The sequence below is a fragment of the Spea bombifrons genome, chromosome 4, assembly GCF_027358695.1.
Source record: "Spea bombifrons isolate aSpeBom1 chromosome 4, aSpeBom1.2.pri, whole genome shotgun sequence".
In the NCBI taxonomy this organism is placed as follows: domain Eukaryota; kingdom Metazoa; phylum Chordata; class Amphibia; order Anura; family Pelobatidae; genus Spea; species Spea bombifrons.
The window spans coordinates 41,870,214-41,890,458 of NC_071090.1; the positions used below are offsets into that span (position 1 = coordinate 41,870,214).

The window sequence follows — 20,245 nt, forward strand, 5'->3', positions numbered from 1 at the left end:
TAAGGGTTTCCTGATACTGGAAGGGACATCATTATAATCTGTTTCATTCTTCATTCATTGCTGTTTTTGTGTGTATGTTGATTTGGTTTACAAACTACATGCATGATTTCATCCATTGAGTAAAAGTGTCATCACTGTATCCTCAACATGTTAACATCTGCCTGTCCACAGAGCCATTGAGTTAAATGTCAAAGTATTTGAAAACAGCAGTGTGAGTAGGCCATAGGAAGGATATTCTAGTATTATATTACTAGTGAGTATAGCCTGTACCAGCTAATAGGGACACATTGTAACTGCACACCTGGACCACAGATCGATTTGGAGGATTTGTTGTAAGTTCATGGGGTGATCTAAACTCATGTTATCTCACGTTTCGTGGAAATAACTTTTTTACTGACCAGGAAGCAGTCCGAAAGCACAAAGTGGGTGAAGAGACGATGCATTTGAGGCCATGCAGCCAACATGACTCCTACACCTAAACAAAACCCTCTACTGTGTGACTGTCAAGCAACAGCAACATTTTAAGTCTGACAACATGGAGGATAGCGCCCTATTTCTTTAGTGAGTACGACTTGACTAGTAGAAAAAAAACTAAAGTTCAACAGAAAAAGTGTAATTACAAAAGTCTTTAATTATGCCAGTATATGTGCACTGTAAACACTAAGCAGACTCAATATTAGAAGTAAATAATCTCAAATATAAAAACAGAAATGAACCACAACATGCAAAGTACATCCATGTCTCCTATACAGTATAGTCAAAATTGCTACATATAATACTCATATGTAAAATACAGATTTTCTAGATTTCCAGCAGCTATATTAGCTAACATTGCTTTAGGTTAATATATATATAAAACACAGAATATGCTGCTGTTCCTAAAAGGAAATGTATAAATGTTATAAGTTACAACTATCAGGAAAAAATATTGAATTTTGTTACAAACAACATGTTGTACATTATACAATATACAGTACAGAATATTCTTCTCAGTTGTGTGTTGATTTGTAAGTGCACTAAACTGATGCAGTTTGGTGTGCAGTGAACAGAGATGAGGATTTTTAAGAGGCAATCCCAGGTTCTCCAGCCACACGAACAGAATAAACTGGGTGCTCTGTCCTCCTTTACACATTACTCAATAAAACAGCTACATTAAACATTTGAAGGAAATTTCAAAACAAACAGTTTCTGCTATCTACCATAACTTCACCATCATAGGAAAATAGGAAACTTTTTTTGCCCAAGGATGCCTCATTCAGCCATCTGGTTGATCATGGGGACAAGTTCTTCTCCTGTCCCTTGGAATATTGATTTATGGTGGCATTGTTCCAATCTGTGTTTCATCAGTGTTTTTTTCTTGAGAAAAACCTGGAAATTAAACGGAAGAACAATCCATCTGAGAGCAAAATAATTTATAGTGTTAAATTCTTGAGGTATTAAATCCCTGTCTTTGTGAAGGCAAAACAAAAATAAAATCATCTCAGGACAAAACATATTGAAAGTTAATTAAGGATGTCTGGAGCAATTATGAACAGAACCAAGTGTACACCAAGATAATAATTGAGTTTTGAATTTGTTAAAAAAAAAAAAAATCTGTGAATAAAACTAGGCCATTGTGAACTAATAATCATATGGGGAAACCCCAGTGGTGCACACATGCATGTAAACTTGACTCCGTTTCATGTAGATGCAGACAACTGCAAAACTGATAATATGCCAAAAGGGTAAACTATGAGAACATGCACAGAGTCTCATCGAGGCTGGAACATCAGGTATTCACATGAATTAAAAAGCACGGAAATAACTGTAATTCACTCACAAAATAGCCATCAGACAAAACGCCAAACCTTGCCTAAGAAGATTTGCCCGCCATCTTGGAGCTTAATCATAGGCACAACCTCCTCTCCAAAACAAACAGTTCTAAACAGGAAAAAGTGTTTCCTATTAAATACATAAATGTATATAAAAAAATTGGTAGATCAAGACAAGATGGTGAGGATTGGCATCTTGTATGATGCATCAAATTCTACCAGTGCATTTTAATTCATGTGAATAAATGCTACATTTGTTCCAGCATAGATGAGATTCTTTGCACAGTCTTATATTTAATCCTTTTTGGAATATTATCAGTATGTAGGTCATTGTGGACTGAAGCATGACTTGGAATCATCACTTGTGTAAAGAAGTTATTGAAAGGTTACTATTACCAGATCTCTGTCCAATAATAATGGCATTTGCATGCTCAGCTGTTTAGTTTCATCCTACTTAATGTTGGATTAGTAGGGAATTATTCAGAATGGCCATGGTCCTAGAGGAGACTGCAAGCCTCATGAAAACCTATACACCCAAAAACACCCCACTGAGACATTTTGTAAGGGATAATACTGTATTCTTCCATAGACCTAATTGTGTGTAAAATGTATATCTACTTACATCTTTGGTTATATCTCATATTATTATTTAATAGTAGTTCAATCTTACTAAGTGTACCTGATGTAAGCATCACACTACTTCTTCTGCTGGTTCAATCTGATGTACTGCAAACCATGCCTAATTATTGATATCTAGTACCAGACTGAAATGGTGATTTGTATATTTGTTCTCGTTTGGAGCAGCACTAGCTTTGGTAATCTCATATAAACATACAGTGTTATGATCAAAGAATGCTGTGAAAAAAATGCCTTTCTTTCAAAAGATGTTATAGTATAAACACTGCTAGATGTCAAATAATGCAACATTAAGAGAAAATGCACAAATGCCAAATTGTTTTTGCATTTCCATTGAAATTGCTCCTGTATGTGATCTATGTTTGAAATCGTCTGTTATTATAATTCTAATTGTTTACTTTACTGATTAACTAATTATCCTTGACTTCCATAGGAAGTGACAGCAATGAAAACTCTCACCTACGACATGTGGTTTTGCTGTGTCTGTTGCTGCTGCTGCTGTTGTTGCTGCTGCTGCTGGATCAATAATTGCTGTTGTTGCCTACGTCTTGCTGTCCTCAGCTTCTCAAATCGAGCCTCCATCTCATCCAACACCTTAGGTGTGTATCGCACAACCAGCTTTACACTGTCTTTCGCAGCCTTCAGTAGCTCTACAGCTTTTTCATGATGTTCCCCTTCCACGCTCTGTATGTGAGAAAGTGAAAAATGAGATATCACACATTGAAGTAAATTACCCTGTGTCAAATGGGAAATTAATTTGATAACTATACAAATCAAATGACTTCACGTATAAACAATAGTTTACTTTGCTAAATCAAATGGATGATTGACTTGTCTTCACGGTTTATTACTACTTGTCTGCTGGTTTGTTACTCCTAAAATAAGCATTTAAGCATTATGGTGCTAGCAATGCATTCAAATTAATAAAACAATGTAGCTGACTCCCAGGCAATCTGACAGCCCTGATGGATTGTTTTCCCACAGTGTCTCCATGTTTTGGGATTTTTTATTTTTTTATTTTACACTCTATAGACAACTCTGGATTTTTATAGAATACAATGAAAGCCAAATGTGGGGCACAGGAATTATGTCATCCTCCACAACCATATGCAGTAAAAAAGTGACATGCAACACCAGGCCTTGAGGGTCACAAACATAATTTTTGGATATCCCACATTAAGCACACATAATTCATGGCCTGTTTGCAGCTATTGAGGCCTTAATGTATGCACCACTGCAGTAAAATAAGACTGTGGGGGTAAGAAAAGATTTCATAAGCATACCTGAGAACTTCCTAGGGTGGCACCCCAGACATTTTCCTGTCTCTCTCAGGTAGGAAGGGAGTGTGCAGCAGAGTAAATCTGAAGAGTACTCAGACTTGATGACATAACATTTTGGGCATATCAGACACAAATATTTGAGGGTCCCTCAAGCCCTAATTAAAAACAATTATTTGGTTGGGCTAACGTTAAACCATGGAGTGTCCCCAATAAACTAGTATTTAACCTGACTTACAGACAACTTGCTTTAAGTATGATTCACAACCTCCAGCACATAACAAGAGATGATGTTCTTTATTTTACAAAGCAATAATATTTGAAACATACCACTCCATTTACAGATAGTAGCTGGTCTCCTCGTTTTAGTCCACCATGCCTTTCTGCCACCCCTCCTGGAATGATGCGAGAAATGTAAATGGGGGAGTTCTGCTCCTTTCCTCCCATGACATTAAAGCCAAGTCCTTCATCAGTCTTTGGAAGCTCCACCACTCTAGGATGAGAATGTCCTTCACTGGCAGCAAATGCAGCAACTGTAGCCTAGAAGAAAAGTTATTAAACACTATTAAATGGATTGTGTATAAGAGTGAGATACTTTGGTGGTACAGCAATAGCATTCCCTGCACTCTCCAGGGAAGACGTAATTCAGTTTAATTGCTAAAAATGAGCTATAGACAAGTTATAACATTTTGCTGTCAATATATGGGGAAACCAAGCTGGCGGTATCACAAATCACTTTAGTAATTTTAGTAAAGAATGTATCACTTCAACCAGGCTTCCTGTTTGCTAGGAATCATTATTCTTTTTTTCTCCTTGAGGCAATGTTTTGAAGCCCTTTTAATTCAGAACGTTGATGATTCCTATCAATAAGCTTTCTCGGCATAGTTTTACTAAACATAACTTGCTTTACTACATTGACTACTTTGTATTTCAAAATTATTGCTCTTTAAGAAAGCAAAATTAAATTGTCACCTTTATTGAGTGAGTGGCCAATTCTGCAAAAAAATTTTCTGTAATTTCTGTGTTCAATAAGAAGGACTTTAAAGGGGAAACCACACAATAATTTACCACAAAAAGGCTTATACATCACATGTGAGTGCAAAATTCACAAATACAGATGCCCCAATTGGTGCATCCTCATGCAAGCCACCTATTGTCACTAAAAAAACCCAGCAAAATGCACGTTTATTAAAACACTGAATTTAATGTATGTAAATCACACTAGGTGAAATGCGAAGCAAGGACACAATGCAAACTTCTATGTAAGCTTTCCTGTTCTTCTGCTTCAGAAGTTAGCATATATTGCCAGGTAGTCAACTGCAAGTATACCGCATTGGGGGGGGGGGGACAATGGCAAGTTTCCTGTAAACAATAATCTATCCTAATTTTCAACTGCAGGTAAAAGAGGTAACTGTTGCACTGCATTAAATCCATAATTAGGTACAACACTGAAAACCACTGAGCATTTTTGAGTTTATATGTTTATGTTTTCAAATTATTGCAGTTTAAATTTTCCTATAGGCATCCACAGGGCATTTCAGGAACCACTGTTTCCATCATGATCATTTCCAGGAGATCCTCAGAAAAGTACATTTTATAGAGATGGCTCTTCATCCTGATGATCCTAGACCCCTAGCGGCTATGAATTTAGACTACACAAATTGTGTTATAAACATCAATTGTGTGCAAGGGCACCATCATTGCATTAACTGTCTAAGCTGGTCTCAGTATATGCAACAAATCACAAATCAATGTGACTTCAAGTCCCGCACCTTGCTTAGCCCAGCTCATCAAAATGACAGTTACGATTGCAGCCAACTTGAATCAAACGCTTCCTGTGTTTTGGTACTCACAAGTGTCCATACGAATATGTGCAAAGACCTTCTATGGACCATCTAATGCTTGGCTTTACTACATTTTACCAAACTGACCTTGGGCTCTGGTTGAGCCCTATCTTCTGCCATGCTAAGGGGTATTCATTTATTAAAGACTCACTAAAACTGAATATTTAGAAAGATATTTACAGAATGTTTTTCCTTCCAGGAAAGCAAACAGAAAAAAATGCTTGACTTCTTTGTTACCTGGGAAGCAGTACTGGTTCTACAATCTGGACTGAAATTGATGTCTACATCTTACTGAACACACGAGAATACCTGCAACATACACGTGCAATCAGTTACATTGTCTCACCTAGAAATCTACACAAGATGATTTAAAGACCTTACCTTTGCAGTGGCTCGAGCTCGGAACTCTGGACACCCATTTACAGGAATAGTCTCATGCATGTACTGGTAAACCTGAAAAACCAATACAAAATAGTCACATTTATAATGATTGAGTTCCTTAATTTGTTCATGACTACCAAAAAGATACAGTATATGAACAACTGATGACTAAGAACAAATAATGTGGTTTATGTGGATATTCATCCTAATTATTAGGTTTAGGTGTTTCAGCCACATCTATTGCTAATGGATGTATAAAATCAAGCAGGTAGGCATGTTATCTCCACAGACAAACATTGGTGGTAGAATGGGTAACATAGAAAAAGCTCATTGACTTTAAATGTGGCACTGTCTTAGGATGCCTCCCTGATGACCAGTCATTTTGTGAAACTACTGCTCTGCTAGATCTCCTCTACTCCACTAGAAGTGCTATTTTTGTGAAATGGAAGTGTCTAGGAGTAACAAAAGTTCAGCTAGACCCATTGGTTCCAGTGAAGGGTAATGTTAATGTTACAGAATACAAAGATATTTTAGATAAAACTTTTTGGCAATCCCTTTCATGTACAGCATGACTATGCCCCTACGCACATAAATACATGGTTTCACATGCCTGTTATGAAGAAGCTCAAGTGGCCTGCACAAAGCCATGACCTTAACCCTATTGAACACTTTTGGGGTGTATTAGAGCACCAACTGTGAGCCAGAACGTCTCATCCAATATCAGTGCCAGACCTCACAAATGCTCTGAATGGGCGCACATTTCCACAGACCCACTACAAAATCTTGTGGGTGCTATAGCCATAAGGAGGGGGAGGCTCCATATTAATGCCCATGGTTTTGGAATGGAATGTCCAACAAGCTCATATAGCTGTGATGGTCAGGTGTCCACATACTTTTGGTCATATAGTGTATATTGTATTCTGCCTCGTACGCGACTTTCAGAACCTCTCTGAAAACCCACTTGTTCAGGGAAGCGTACAACATTCCTTTACAGTGCTCCCAACCATCATCCTAACCATGTGAACAAACAGCTTCAACACATCACCGCAACCAGATCAACTCATCCCCATCCAAGCAGTCCTCTCCTATTGTCTCACTCCCCTCAACCACCGACTAGATTGTAAGCTCGCAAGAGCAGGGCCCTCTTCTCATTTGCACCAGTTTGTTATTGTATGTGTTTATAAATTGTTCTAATGAATGTAACAGCACTGCGGAATCTGCCGGCACTTTATAAATAAATGTAATGTAATGTAATTCTGGAGCTGGAGAGGTGTCTACTCAAAGGCTGCTTCCAGCCAATCAGTGAAGCAAATTGTCAAAGCACAAAGGAGGCATTGCATTCTACTAAAGGTAAGCATTTTTTTTCATTCTTTCAGGTTCAATGCCAGCATATTAAAGTACTTACAAAGTACATTAATATGCATGTTCTTCAGGAATCTGCCTGGGACACTGGAGTGCCCTTTTAAATTATTCATGAGTCTCTTGCACAACATTTTGATAAGCCACACATAGTGTGCAGAGAAGACTATATATATATATGTGAGCTGTGTCCACACTGCAGCTCTGGTTTTGTGTTTAAAATAACACAATGAATGAGGAATGCAAAACATGAATTATCCTGATGTGACTGAACAGAATTTCCTGTTGACCACACAAGCATAAGGTGCCATATTGAAAATAATTAGCCAGGCATAGCAAGGCAAGCTGTAGGCAGCTATCCATTTAGAGCAGATGTATTTAGCTGTGGCAGAGGCCAAATGGATTACTTACCCACAAATACAGATACATTGCTTGGCTTGGCTTGGCTTGGCTTTTAAGCAGTTTCTTATAATTATTGTTTTTTAATTGCTATTTATGCCATCACTTTTTTTAATTAACTGATGCACGAACAAGGTTTATACTCCAACCCCCTTAAATTTTTTTTAAAGCCAATAGACTTCATTAGTAAAAGTGCTTATTACATTATACCGGTACTTGTAAAAAATGTTTTTGGAAGAGTGTGGAGTGATAGCAATTATCTAAATAATCATCTCTGCACTACATTCAATTTCTCATTGTATGTTTGTGCTAACTGATTGCCAGAAGATGTTCTTGTCTATACTTAGGCCCCAGAAACTGACAGGCATTTATTTTTTTAATTAAGTTATTTTATCATAGTAGCAAATATTCATCTGTATTCAACTGGGGGGTAATCAATACAGTCATCTTTCTATTGTCCCTTTTTTATTGACTTAAAATATTTAATATAAATAATTGATTTTAAAACATGGTAGTATTTTATTAGTTCAATGCTCCCACTCTACTACTCTAACAAGCACAGATTGTTAGAATTTTTGTTAAAAACAACAACTCTACATGAAAAAAAACATATAGAATAAAGCATGCCTATAATTTGTTAATCCTTTAGGATTTTCCCCAACATTTCTATTGCCCCACAATCAATGCTCTTTTTAATCATTTTGTCTTGTAGGAAAAACGTAAATTTACTTGTTAATGCATGGGGAGAATATACATATGCCCCAGCTTCAGCTCAGAGAGCTTTGGCGGGGGGGATTTTCATGTGCAGAAAGCACTTCTAGAATTATCAGAGAGGAGGCATGGAGCTGCAGCTTCTCCCTAAGGCATGTGCTTTTATTATGTTTTTAACCTATAAAGAATGCATATTAAAGTACTCATAAAGTTCCAGAACCACAATCCATCAGAATTTTATTGTTATTGGTAATAGAAATACATTAAAGAAAAGCAAGAAAGGTTACTTGCACAATAGACACCGTAGAAGTATTAGATGTTGCCCTGCATGGGGTTAAAGATTGTAGAAGATAACAAGATAATTTATAAAAGTTTAAGTTATTATTAACATCAAGTTAATATTCCAGTTTAATTGAACTTTTGACAGCCTTGCACATTAAATAGAGAAACAAGTGGAAGGTATTTGGCAGGCCATGTTTTTTCATTTTTGTTATAACAATGGGCTATTAATCTATAAATGGAAAAATGGGCACTGAGACACTGATTTTGGAATAACGTACCTTATTCTTCAATGACATTATCTATGTATACCGGGAAACATCCTAATTTATACTGTTTATGAATGTGGTCGATTAATGAATTCTCTGTATCCTCCAGCATATCTCCCAGGGGAGGAAAGAGGGTCCTAAAGGATCCTCTGTCCCTCTTCCCTCCCCTGATCAGTAAAATATTTAAATAGGGTGCTGCTATAGGCCTGACCCAGGGTGGCACCCCCATCCTTTTTGCGCTCCCCTTTCTATGTAGTCCATTTCTGCACATTTGTTTTGGGCAGTACTGGATAATACATATTGAGTGTGTTGTCTAATGGATATGTTTTGTACTGCTTTATGGCAATGGCCTTCTCTGCACCTCTTTCACTTCCAGTTTATGATTTTTGGTGTTCTAATAACATACAACCATATCGTTTCCACCTTACCACACATATGTCTTAGTCCATAGATGATTATTAAAGAAGACATTCCTTTATTCCTAAATAATGTGGCGCACAACTTATGTCCATCAATTTAAATCCCACAATGTTTTATATTGGTTCAGCCATCAGTTCCCCTGATGATATTCACGTCTTTAGTATGGTTTGGCAGAATGAAAAAAACATTTCAATTATTCTAAAAGGAAAATAAATACCACCATCTTTATTTTCAGACTGCTTAATGGTAACAGTGGCATTCTTTTTCTATAGACATTTCTAATTAAAACACATCTAAACTATTCCCTTCTTTTTACTACCGAGTGTGGGCCCCGTTGTTTAATTGTTATTTTACTTTAATGGCGATCTTCAAATGTATTTTCTGTTCTTTGTGTGAGAAAATCAATGCTCTTCAGCGATAGAAATTAAGTTAAATCAAATAAACAGCAGGTCATTGTATTGGATAAAGAAAGGCCATTGAAATGAAATTTTAGATAAATTGTAGTACTAAAAGAAACATAGTAATTCATTCAAGTGACAGGGCCACATACCTCTCGTATTGCCGTGCAAAATTCACTTTGTAGGACCTTTTTCAGTGACTGCAGCTTATGCGCTGGCACCTCTCTCGATGCCTCGAGTTTTTCAAGCAGTTCTATAGCTCGAGCAACATCTGGAAAAATAGACCAACAAAAACCCAATTATACTACAAAGTCAAACAATGATAGTGCCTTCAGCGTCGCATCAATTCAGAAGAAACGATTATAACTGCTTTGCACAGAGATGCTAATGTTGCATAAAAGCCAAAAAACATTAACTGAACATAAAATTGAGTTGACAACTATTTGTGATGTACAGTCATTTTTTATTTTTTATGTACAGTCATATTTTAGAGGTATATATGTATCATACATATCAAATATTTCTCACAGAAAACTGCACTTTCTTACTGCAATTTCTCTACTTTAAAAAAAGCATTCTTTAATGAATGTACCTTTACGTTAAAGGAATAGCAAATACCTACTCTCTTTTCTCTCTTACAAGCTATAGTTAGATTGCTTAGTCTGTTATGTTTTTTTTAATCCTGCAAATACCCAAAAATGGATATCTATGAAGTCCACAATGGACACAAGGATGTCAGGAATCAGTTACAAGAGAATGGATTTTGTCCAAATAGACATTGTCCTCTAAACCCTACACTAAAAGTAATTGTGAGTAGTCTTTAACCTTTGTAAATAAGTGACCTAAATAACACTTTTAACACTATTTTGTAAAAATACAATGTGATTTTGTTACATTCTCGTTACTTTTGTAATCAAGCCTCTGTTCATTTCCAATGTAAACCTGTGCGTGTTGGCCTTATATAGATTGCCTCACAGAAATAAACCCTTCATTTTCTAATCAAATAAATGTCTTTTCCTTATTATGTGCGCTACATGAATGCGATCCTAGACAATGGTGTGTTGGCACCTGGAAATCCCTTAAATAAACCGAATTTCTCACATATACCTCCATGTGTCTCTTTTAGGAGTGATAGTCCTCTTTGAGACCCACATCCTACTGTCCTTCTTTCCTCCCTAGAAGCTGAGATTGCTTGCTCATTTTGAGTGTATCATAGTTGTTTACAGCTCTAAAAAAACAATATTGTGTAAACAGAAGGAACATGTGTATAAATAAATTGCGTAAACAAAGTACATTATAACCTTTGTATATACCTTACTCAATTTTGTAAGTAGCTCCAAGTGTCATAAATAACATAAAAGTTCTCCGTAAAGCCCAAACCAGTCCTTAAGCTATACCCGTGAACCAAATGCATCACTCGGAGGCTCACACTTGTTCACAAATGGTGGTATTGAGTATAATTATATACCTGCTCTCTGTTAGTTTTGCTTTTGTGCACCTCCTGTGAGGACAGTTTAGTTCTAGAACAAAAATGCTTTGACCTCCTATGGTTATTGTGGTCGATAAATGGAAATTATTCTTTTGAGGATTTTTTTTTTTGCTTACTGTGAATTGTGACACTTCCTCTAAATGAAAAGGTAAATATTGACTAATAAGCTATTTCATTGAATTGAGCGTGACTGCTCTAGGCATACCGAAGATGATGAAATACATTTTTTTTTGAGGAATGGTTGTGTTAAAATGAATTATTTTTAGTTTGCATTCAGAAAGATGTACCCTTAGGAATTGTTAGAGCATCCTCTCTGACCTAGCAGAGGGAACGTTTGCCTTGAATTCTAAATCCACAAATGAGCAATACAATTCTCATTGCTGTTACTATGAAAACTTCAAAAGGTGATGTAAGCTGGCATAAAAATATCTTACATCTGCAAACTAGTTCAGATCCCGAAACAACATAACACCAAAACACACTCTTCAAGCAGAAATGCTATTTTATTATATCAATGACATGAAAAGAGCATTTGCGTAGCTTCGGGTTACTTGAGCAACGGAAGGAAAGTCTGTGTCAGCCTTAGCCAAATACCCACAATCAAGAGTACACTGCACACGACAACATAATCCCATGTTCCAGCAGAGCTTCGGAATAATAAATCCGCAACAGGTCTTATTGCCCTGGGTGATTAGATTCTAAATGGATAATGGCCCAAGATTCACAAGTGCTATATGTGTATGAACAATATCCCAATGTTAGCATATATGTGATATTGTACAATATAAGGCAGAAGAACAAGGAGAAAGAGAAAAAACAGCAACGAAAAGATAAGACGGAACAGTACAGCACGGAGAGAAAATAATTGTATGAGCACCAAGGAGCCATAGAAAAACAACTCCTATCACAGGTGGTATACTCCCCCCCCTCATAGGAAGGGAATTTTACGCTGTGAAATCAATATTTCCAAAAACAAATATCAAGGAATATACGTTCCAGTGATACCGGCACGAACACCAAATGGTCTTTGGTACCTAAGGACAGTAACATTGAAATTGTCTAATTATGTTTAAAGCGGTAATATCATTTATAAAAGGTTATATTTTTGGCAGTGTTTCCTATTTTTCTGTTTGAAAAATCTGAAAAGATTCACTTTTGTTAAATTATTCAGTACTGTTTTATTTGTAAGCCTTCCTAGCATTAAAGAGAAAGGAAGGTTTGAGGTCAAACAATGCAAGGTTTTTCCAGCCAACCCTTGTAAATATAATGCTTTAAAGATTCCCGTTTAGCATATCTCTGCCATGTTCCCGTACAATGGCGCATGTAAATACAAATATTCATTCAGAGGGGAGGACAATGGGACCAGGGGTGATTCGCTGGCCATAAATGGAGAAATATTATAGAGCCATTACTACTGATCCACAGAATCTATATGAAATATTACACAATGGTTATAATTAAGGGCTCTATGATGTCTTTGGTTTTATATTTGGGATATAATGCAAGGAAATACAATTCTTAATGTCATCAAGGGAAGATGATGGCATATCCTTAACTCAAGCAAACAGCCCGCATTGTATTTTCTTGATAGAAATCCAAATAATGCCAATGGACTTTATACTGTACAACATATTGGACATGGAAACTACATGAGACTAATTGTCAGTAAACTGCAGAGGCTACAATGCTGTTTTCAAACAAGAAGTCATTTTAGCTATTCTTCAAATAAATTGTATCCGTAAACTGCGTACAACCATGTCTAGCAAACCTCTAGAGATTCCTATTATTAGAGGTAACACAGAGGTCAAACTTTACAGCAATAACCATTACAGTATAATTTAGTCACTCAATCTTAAACCTAATATAAGGCTCAGCTGGGTCTTGTTGCGCACAGGCAAATATCTGTTCTCTTATGTTATATTATACGAATTTAGCAGCTCAGACAAGAAAAGCACTGAATATATACCCTACCACAACAATCCCGTGCAGATACTTTAAAGCTAGAACCTGAGAAATGCATATACTTTGCTTGCTTGAAAATGATTTAATGCACATGTCATATATATATATATATATCATAGTCATCTTCCAAGAGATTTTCTTGAGACAAAAGTAGCACGTAGTTTGACATTCTCTACAGCATATTTTTTTTTGAAATTAAAAGTTTTTATTATTCATCGGAAAACGGGTTACAAATAAGGAGTCGCGCAGGACCCAAGACAAATAACATCCGACACGCAGGACGGAACTTGTATCAGTCGGACCGCACGGCAATCTACAAGACAGATCATAAAATAGCAAGTAAAATAATGCGCAGAGGAACGACAGTTCACATCAGTCGGACTCCTAACAGAAACCGATACCGATGAAGATTTTTCAGTTTTACTCAAAACATACAAGAACCATAACGTGGAAGCAACAAGACCACCTGCAATACAGTGTGATATAAATGGCGTATGATGAGTGGAGATGTATAGCGCAAGTGATCACAAAAGCAAAATAAATATAACATAAACAAACCAAAACAAAAACGAATCAGTGATACATCAGACGGCCGAGGCCGCAGAACAGCGGGCACAAAAATACCACGCGACATCCTACCAAAACAACAGAGTGCCGGCCGGGTGTGGTCGAAGGCAAGCGATTAACAATAATCAGAGAGGACCTGGCTAGCAAGCCAGGGAGTCCAGACTGTCAAGTATAGATGAGACGTGCAAGACGAGTCATGGGACATTTTCTCCAAGACCCTATGCCTCTCAGTGGTGGAAACTATTTCATCGACGGTAGGAGGGAGAGGCGCTTTCCAGTGTCTGGCAATGCATAATTTAGTGGCAAGGAGAATGTGTATGAGAAGCTTACGTGTCGAGGAGGGGATAGGATCGGGGAACACATGTAGTAAAGCAAATTCCGGAGAAAAATCAAAAGGGCAGTGAAAAATGCGGCGGAGCAGGGCAAATATCTCCAACCAAAGCGGCTTCAGAACTGGACAGCTCCACCATATATGGAGCATAGAACCAGATCGGCCACAGCCCCTCCAGCAAAGATTGGATTGGGATGGCCACATGCGAGATAGACGAGCCGGGGTGAGATACCAGCGACAACTGAGCTTCTTTTGGAGCTCTATGTGATTGGTGCAATGGGTGACCCCCCGCATCGCCTCCTCCGCCTCCAGCCATGTATCTAGTGGGAATTCCTTTCCCAGCTCCCTCTCCCAGGCAAGCATATGAGGCAGCTTATGGGCAGAGAAACGGGACAGCAACACCGAGTACCAAATAGAGATACCCCCTGGAAACCTGGGAGCTGAGCCGCATAAGGCGGCCACCTGGCGGAGGAGCGGGGTAGAGTGACACACCGGCGAGGGCAAGGAGCCCAGGAGATGACGGACCTGAAGGTAGCGAAAGAAGTCGTGATGTGGAATATTGTGTGTAGATGTGAAGTGTGAAAAAGTGCGCAGAGTCCCGTCCTCGAAGAGATCCCCCAGTGAGGAGAGACCTGGGCGAACCCAATGGGAAATAGAAAAATCAGGAATGAGCAACTCCAAAACCCGTAAGGGAGCAATATGTGTAAGGCGATGTAGAGTAGGGAAACGTTTGGCCACCTTATCCCATATGTCAATAGTGTGCCTAGTAGTCGGGGGCAGAGGCAGAAGGCGCGGGCGTCTAGAGCGGGGCAGCCACAGGAGCTGGTCAACAGTAAGAGGAGAAATAACATTATTTTCTTGAGCCGTCCAAATAGGAGGGCGGATGGGCGAAAGAAAAGGGAGAGTTTGCGCCAGAACGCAAGCCTCATGATAAGATTCTATATGGGGAACACCCAAACCCCCCTGCAGCCGAGGCACAAACCGGGTACGATTCGCCACTCTAGACCTGCTTCTAATACACGTGAAGGAAACAAAAAATTTCTGAATAGAACCTAAGAGCCCCCGCGGGGGTCTAACCGGGACCGTCCGAAACACATATAACAGTTTCGGGAGGGCTGTCATTTTTAAGGCGTTAACCCTACCCAACCAAGAGAGCTCATAGCCCCGCCACCTAACGATGTCTCGCCTCACCGAGTCCCATACCCTCACAATGTTTAAGGCGTTTATATCGTGAAGTGACTTGGGCAATCGAATACCCAAGTAGGAGAGATGGGACGTCCTCCACTCAAATTTATAGATAGAGGAGAGACGAGCCCTACAACCCGGGTCCAGATGGAGACACATCGCCTGCGTTTTAGAGATGTTAATAGAATGATAAGAAACAGCAGAATAGCGAGAGAATTGAGCGAAAAGAGCAGGAAGAGAGCGCTCCGGGGAGGTAACCGACGCCAGAATGTCATCCGCGAATAGTCCAAGCTTGCTCTCATTTCCGTTGGGCAAGGGAAACCCAGAAATCATAGGATCCGCACGTATGTTAGCCGCTAAGGGTTCAAGCGCGAGCGTATAGAGTAAGGGGGAAAGGGGGCAACCCTGACGGGTGCCATTCGTGATGGAAAACGGGGAGGAAAGAAAACCCATCATGGAAATGCAAGCAGTGGGAGACGCATAGAGCGCCAGGACCCCCTGTATAAAGGGGGGGGGGAAATTAAATTTATGAAGAACTCTCGACAAAAACACCCAGTGAAGTCTGTCGAACGCCTTTTCGGCGTCGAAAGAAATAAAAAGGCTGGGGCATTTACGTTTAGCTGCGTCCCAAAGGGAATTCAGAAACTTGCGGGTATTGTCGGAGGGCTGACGGCCCAAAACAAAGCCTACCTGATCAGGGTGGAGAAGGGAGGGTAGGAGCGGGGCAAGTCTATTCGCCAATATTTTCGCATAAATTTTCAGGTCGGTATTAAGAAGAGAAATGGGACGAAAGTTAGGACATACCGTGGGCGGCTTACCGGGTTTGGGCAAAGTGACTACATGCGCTCTAAGATTCTCAGAGGGGACGACGCCAGATGACATAAAGGAGCGGAAAAGAGAAAGCAGATGAGGTCCTAAAGTAGGTAAGAAAGAACGATAATATGCTGCAGTGAATCCATCCGGACCCGGGGCCGAGCCCTTTTTAAGATGACAGATGGCCCTCTCAATCTCCCTCAACTCTATTGGCGCGGCAAGTGACTCAGAAAGTTCAGGCGCGAGGGTAGGTAAGTGTGTAGACTCCAGATAGGTGGCAATGTCTGTGAGTGAGGGTTGAGAAATGGTGGTGTCGCGATGCAAGTTGTACAATTTGGAGTAATAAGCAGCGAAAACCTCTACCATCTGCGAAGGATTACGAATCTCACGACCCCCACTATCAATAATGTGAGAGGGACGGGATAGAGACACAGTGTGTTTAAGTTTTCTGGCCAGAAGGGAGTCAGCTTTATTGCCTTTCGCGTAGAACTTTTGTTTTAATTTCAACAGCATGTATGCTGTGGAACGGGCATTGAGTTCCGCTAATTGGGATTTAATGTGTTTGATTTTGCGCAACAGGGAGTCAGATGGATGGCGTTTGTGGAGAGTTTCCGAGTCATAAAGTTGCAACAGCAGGGAGGATTTATCCGCCAAGTGTTGCTTCTTAAGGTGAGAAGCCAAACTGATAAGCCTGCCACGTATAACCGCCTTATGAGCGTTCCACACTGTCTCTGCAGAGAGATCAGGGGAAGAGTTGTCGTGAAAGTAATCAGTGAGATGCGCTTGAATTTGCTCTCTATGTGCGGGAGTCAACAACAAACTGTCGTTAAGGCGCCAACTGCCCCTGCCCGAGACCGGATAGGAGAGTGCAAGGGTAAGTATAACCGGGGCATGGTCGGACCAAGAGATGGACCCTATGGAGCACGATTTGGCCGATTGCAAAGTAAATTTGTCCAGAAAAAAGTAGTCTATACGGGAGTATGAAGTGTGTGGTGCAGAAAAATATGTGTAATCTCGCTCGGAAGGGTGTAGGACCCTCCAAGCGTCGAACAGTTGATTGGAGTGTAGCAAAGAGGACAACGTGGAGCCAAGCGTGCGTGTGCGAGAAGTGTGTGTGGAGGACCTATGACTGGAGCTATCCAGCTCGGGGTATAAAGTCGCGTTCAAATCACCACATAAGATGACCTGACCCTGCCGTAGGGTATCCAATTTAGATAAAAACGAACTAAAAAATTGAGTGTGGGAGGTGTTGGGGGCATAAAAAGAGGCTATAGTGTAGCGAACGGAATTAATGTCGCAAACCAAAATGAGGAAGCGTCCCTGCGGGTCAGGGCATTTACGTATCAAAGAAAATGAAAGGGCATTAGAAAAGAGGAGCGAGACTCCCGCCTTTTTAGAGGTGGCCGTGGAGTGATACTGCCATGGAAAGCGTTTGGAAAATAAATTAATCTTGCTGGACTTTTTAAAGTGGGTTTCTTGAATACAAACAATATTGGCTCTGTGTGACTGGACCTCAGACCACAAGGAGTTGCGTTTCTGAGGAGTATTAAGGCCCTTGGCGTTAATGGACAGGAGAACTAGATCAGCCATTTATATAACAATAAATAAAAAGAAAAAAAAAGGGAAAAGAAAAGGGAAGAAGGACCCGCAGGGGAGCCAGTCCCCAAAGTGGAGTGAGTGGAGACAACGCATGAGCAACCACACCCGACCCGGCAGGACACGAGAATAAAAAGACATAATAAAATGTATCGGAGGAGCATCACTGATTACAAACAAAAAGAAAAGTACATATAAGGAACACAAACAATGGAGAACCAGGGCGGAATGCCCAAACATACTACGCAAAGAGCGTGCTAAAGATGTAAATAGCACTTGGGGGGCGAGAAAGAGTGAGTGAGAAGGGCTCATCCGGCGGGAGACCGCGCAGCCTAAAAAAATGCGTGACAGCATCACGCGGCTGTAGATGAGGGCCCGAGAAAAATGTGTATGTAAATAAAGAAAATAAAAAAGATAAATAACGTATGAAAATAAAAGTAATGTATGAAATAAGGTGTATGGTGCAGTGCAACGTATCCCTAGCGAGGGACAATATCTAATGCCCGCGAATGGGCTAAGCCAAAACTTGTGAGGGGCTCTGACCCAAATGCAGCCGGCGTAGCCGAAGTCATGGGAGAAAATGGAGTGCAATTATGTAATGCGCTCTTGATGTGTAAACAATAAAACCTAAATAAGGCGTAAATAAAAACGACGGCGGAAATAAAAACGACGGCGGAAAAAGGCGGCGAGACATAAGTAGAAAAATGAAAAAAAAAATAATAGAAAGTCCCTGTGTAGCATGCAAAATGTAGGCGACAGTCAAAGGCCCAATAGGCAAAAATGTACTGGTTACCATCCTGCAGACAAATGGAGGCCGTCAAGTCTTCGTGGACCAGTCCCTCTTCAATTTCTTCTGCGGGGAGACCTTGTCTTTCGTAGCGGAAGAAGGCAGCGGCGCAGGATCAGCAGCCGAGTCGAGACCCCATTTATGCAGGAGAGCCATGCCGTCCTCCGGGGTGAGGATAGAAGATGCGGAGCCATCCCTGATAACAATAAGCCTTATGGGGTAGCCCCATCTATAGGGGATATTGTGCGATCTCAGGAGGCTCGTCACCGGAGCGAAGGAACGACGTCGCTGGAGGGTAAGTTGAGAGAGGTCGGTTAAAAGCATGATGTTCTGGAAACGAGGAGGGAGATCAGGCTTGCGCCTGGCCGCTTGCATGATTTTTTCCTTGATGTCATAAAAATGCACCCTAGTCAGAACGTCCCTAGGGGATTTTAAGGATAGCGCCTTGGGCCGCGCGGTACGATGTAATCGGTCGAGACGTATGTCAACGTTGTTACCTTCTCCCAGGAGATGCTTGAAAAGGTCAATCACGAAATCTTGCAGGGCCTCCTGGCCCATATCCTCCGGAATGCCCCGCAGGCGTATGTTGTTGCGCCGGGAGCGATCCTCCAGGTCCATCACTTTCTCCCTGAGATGCATCACCTCAGATTTGAGTGCAGTATGGTCATCCGCGAGGGTGTTGTGTGCGTCAGCGAACTCCTCCATGCGCCTCTCTAGATGATCTGTGCGATCCCCCAGGCCATCCAGGTCGCGACGGATAGAATTAGCGATATCTTGAAAGTCTTGGCGGAGCTGTTCCCGCATTTCGCGTAACAGAGACTTCATAGTGTGTGAGGTGAGTGCGTGCGTGTCTTGACCCGGGTCATCTCTTTGAATGTCGGATGGGGAGGGAGGCCGAGAGCGGGAAGACAAGGCAGGGCCTGTAGAAGTATCAGAGTCTTCCTCCTGGTCACGTGGTAGGCCCGACGTGCGAGATGAGTGCTTTTTCCGGCCCTTCGGCTCAAAAAAGTTTGGCATTTTCGCAGATTTCTTCGTGCGAGGACCCGACATAGACAGTAAGCAGACGGGAGGAGGCAAAACGGCGAAAACAGCCACCGATGGATGCGGATAAAATGCTGGTAAGGCTAGTTAAACGCGGAGCTCCCGCACCCTGCGTCCGTTCAGTTCGCCATCCAGACCACGCCCCTCTACAGCATATTTTAACCCCTTAATGACAAAGCCTGTACATGGGTTTAGGGACCCATTGTCCTTAAGGGGTTAAAGCAGAGTTGTCTCTTTTCCCCTTAGCCTGTATAAACACTAATATGGATTAAAATGATATTTATATGTTAGAAACTAACCTATATAATCATTCCTCCCCATTCAGATATCGCTCCCTTGTTGTTAAGTTGCTGCTTCTTGTTGGTCTGATCAGGATGTCTTTGTAACGGTGGAGTGAGCACAGACAAATGATCAACTTTGCTTAGACATATGATTACCTGTGATTTGATATATTCTCACTTCTATGATGTAAACCTTTCAACTATACAATTCCAAAACAGTTGCAAAAAGACAAAAATCAAAACCTATAGGTTGTCCTACTAAATTAATTTAGTTATGCTAAAGGCTGTGAAGATTACAGTCCCCCCTTTTAGTCAATACAAAATAAAAAATGAAATGGGCCTTAAAGGGAAATCATGCCTTTAAATCATTCAAATGTTTTTAAAAAGCAGCTCTAGTTTATGCATATTA

At 40.4% G+C, this 20,245-nt stretch overlaps 1 protein-coding gene across 2 annotated transcripts in view; it reads right to left on the reverse strand.

Annotated features, from left to right (window-relative positions):
• Positions 1 to 611: 611 nt before the first annotated feature.
• LIN7A (lin-7 homolog A, crumbs cell polarity complex component) overlaps positions 612 to 20,245 on the reverse strand; it is a 33,356-nt gene continuing 13,722 nt past the window's right edge. Inside the window, exons 2-7 of one of the 2 annotated variants that reach the window (XM_053463417.1) lie at positions 10,892 to 11,012; positions 9,937 to 10,055; positions 5,950 to 6,021; positions 4,055 to 4,264; positions 2,907 to 3,131; positions 612 to 1,368 (exon numbers count right to left, since the gene is read on the reverse strand). In XM_053463417.1, the coding sequence (XP_053319392.1) occupies positions 2,907 to 3,131; positions 4,055 to 4,264; positions 5,950 to 6,009 (495 nt within the window). In that variant the 5' untranslated portion in view covers positions 6,010 to 6,021; positions 9,937 to 10,055; positions 10,892 to 11,012 and the 3' untranslated portion in view covers positions 612 to 1,368. The remainder of the gene's footprint in view (positions 1,369 to 2,906; positions 3,132 to 4,054; positions 4,265 to 5,949; positions 6,022 to 9,936; positions 10,056 to 10,891; positions 11,013 to 20,245) is intronic. The other variant, XM_053463416.1, reaches the window with a different exon arrangement.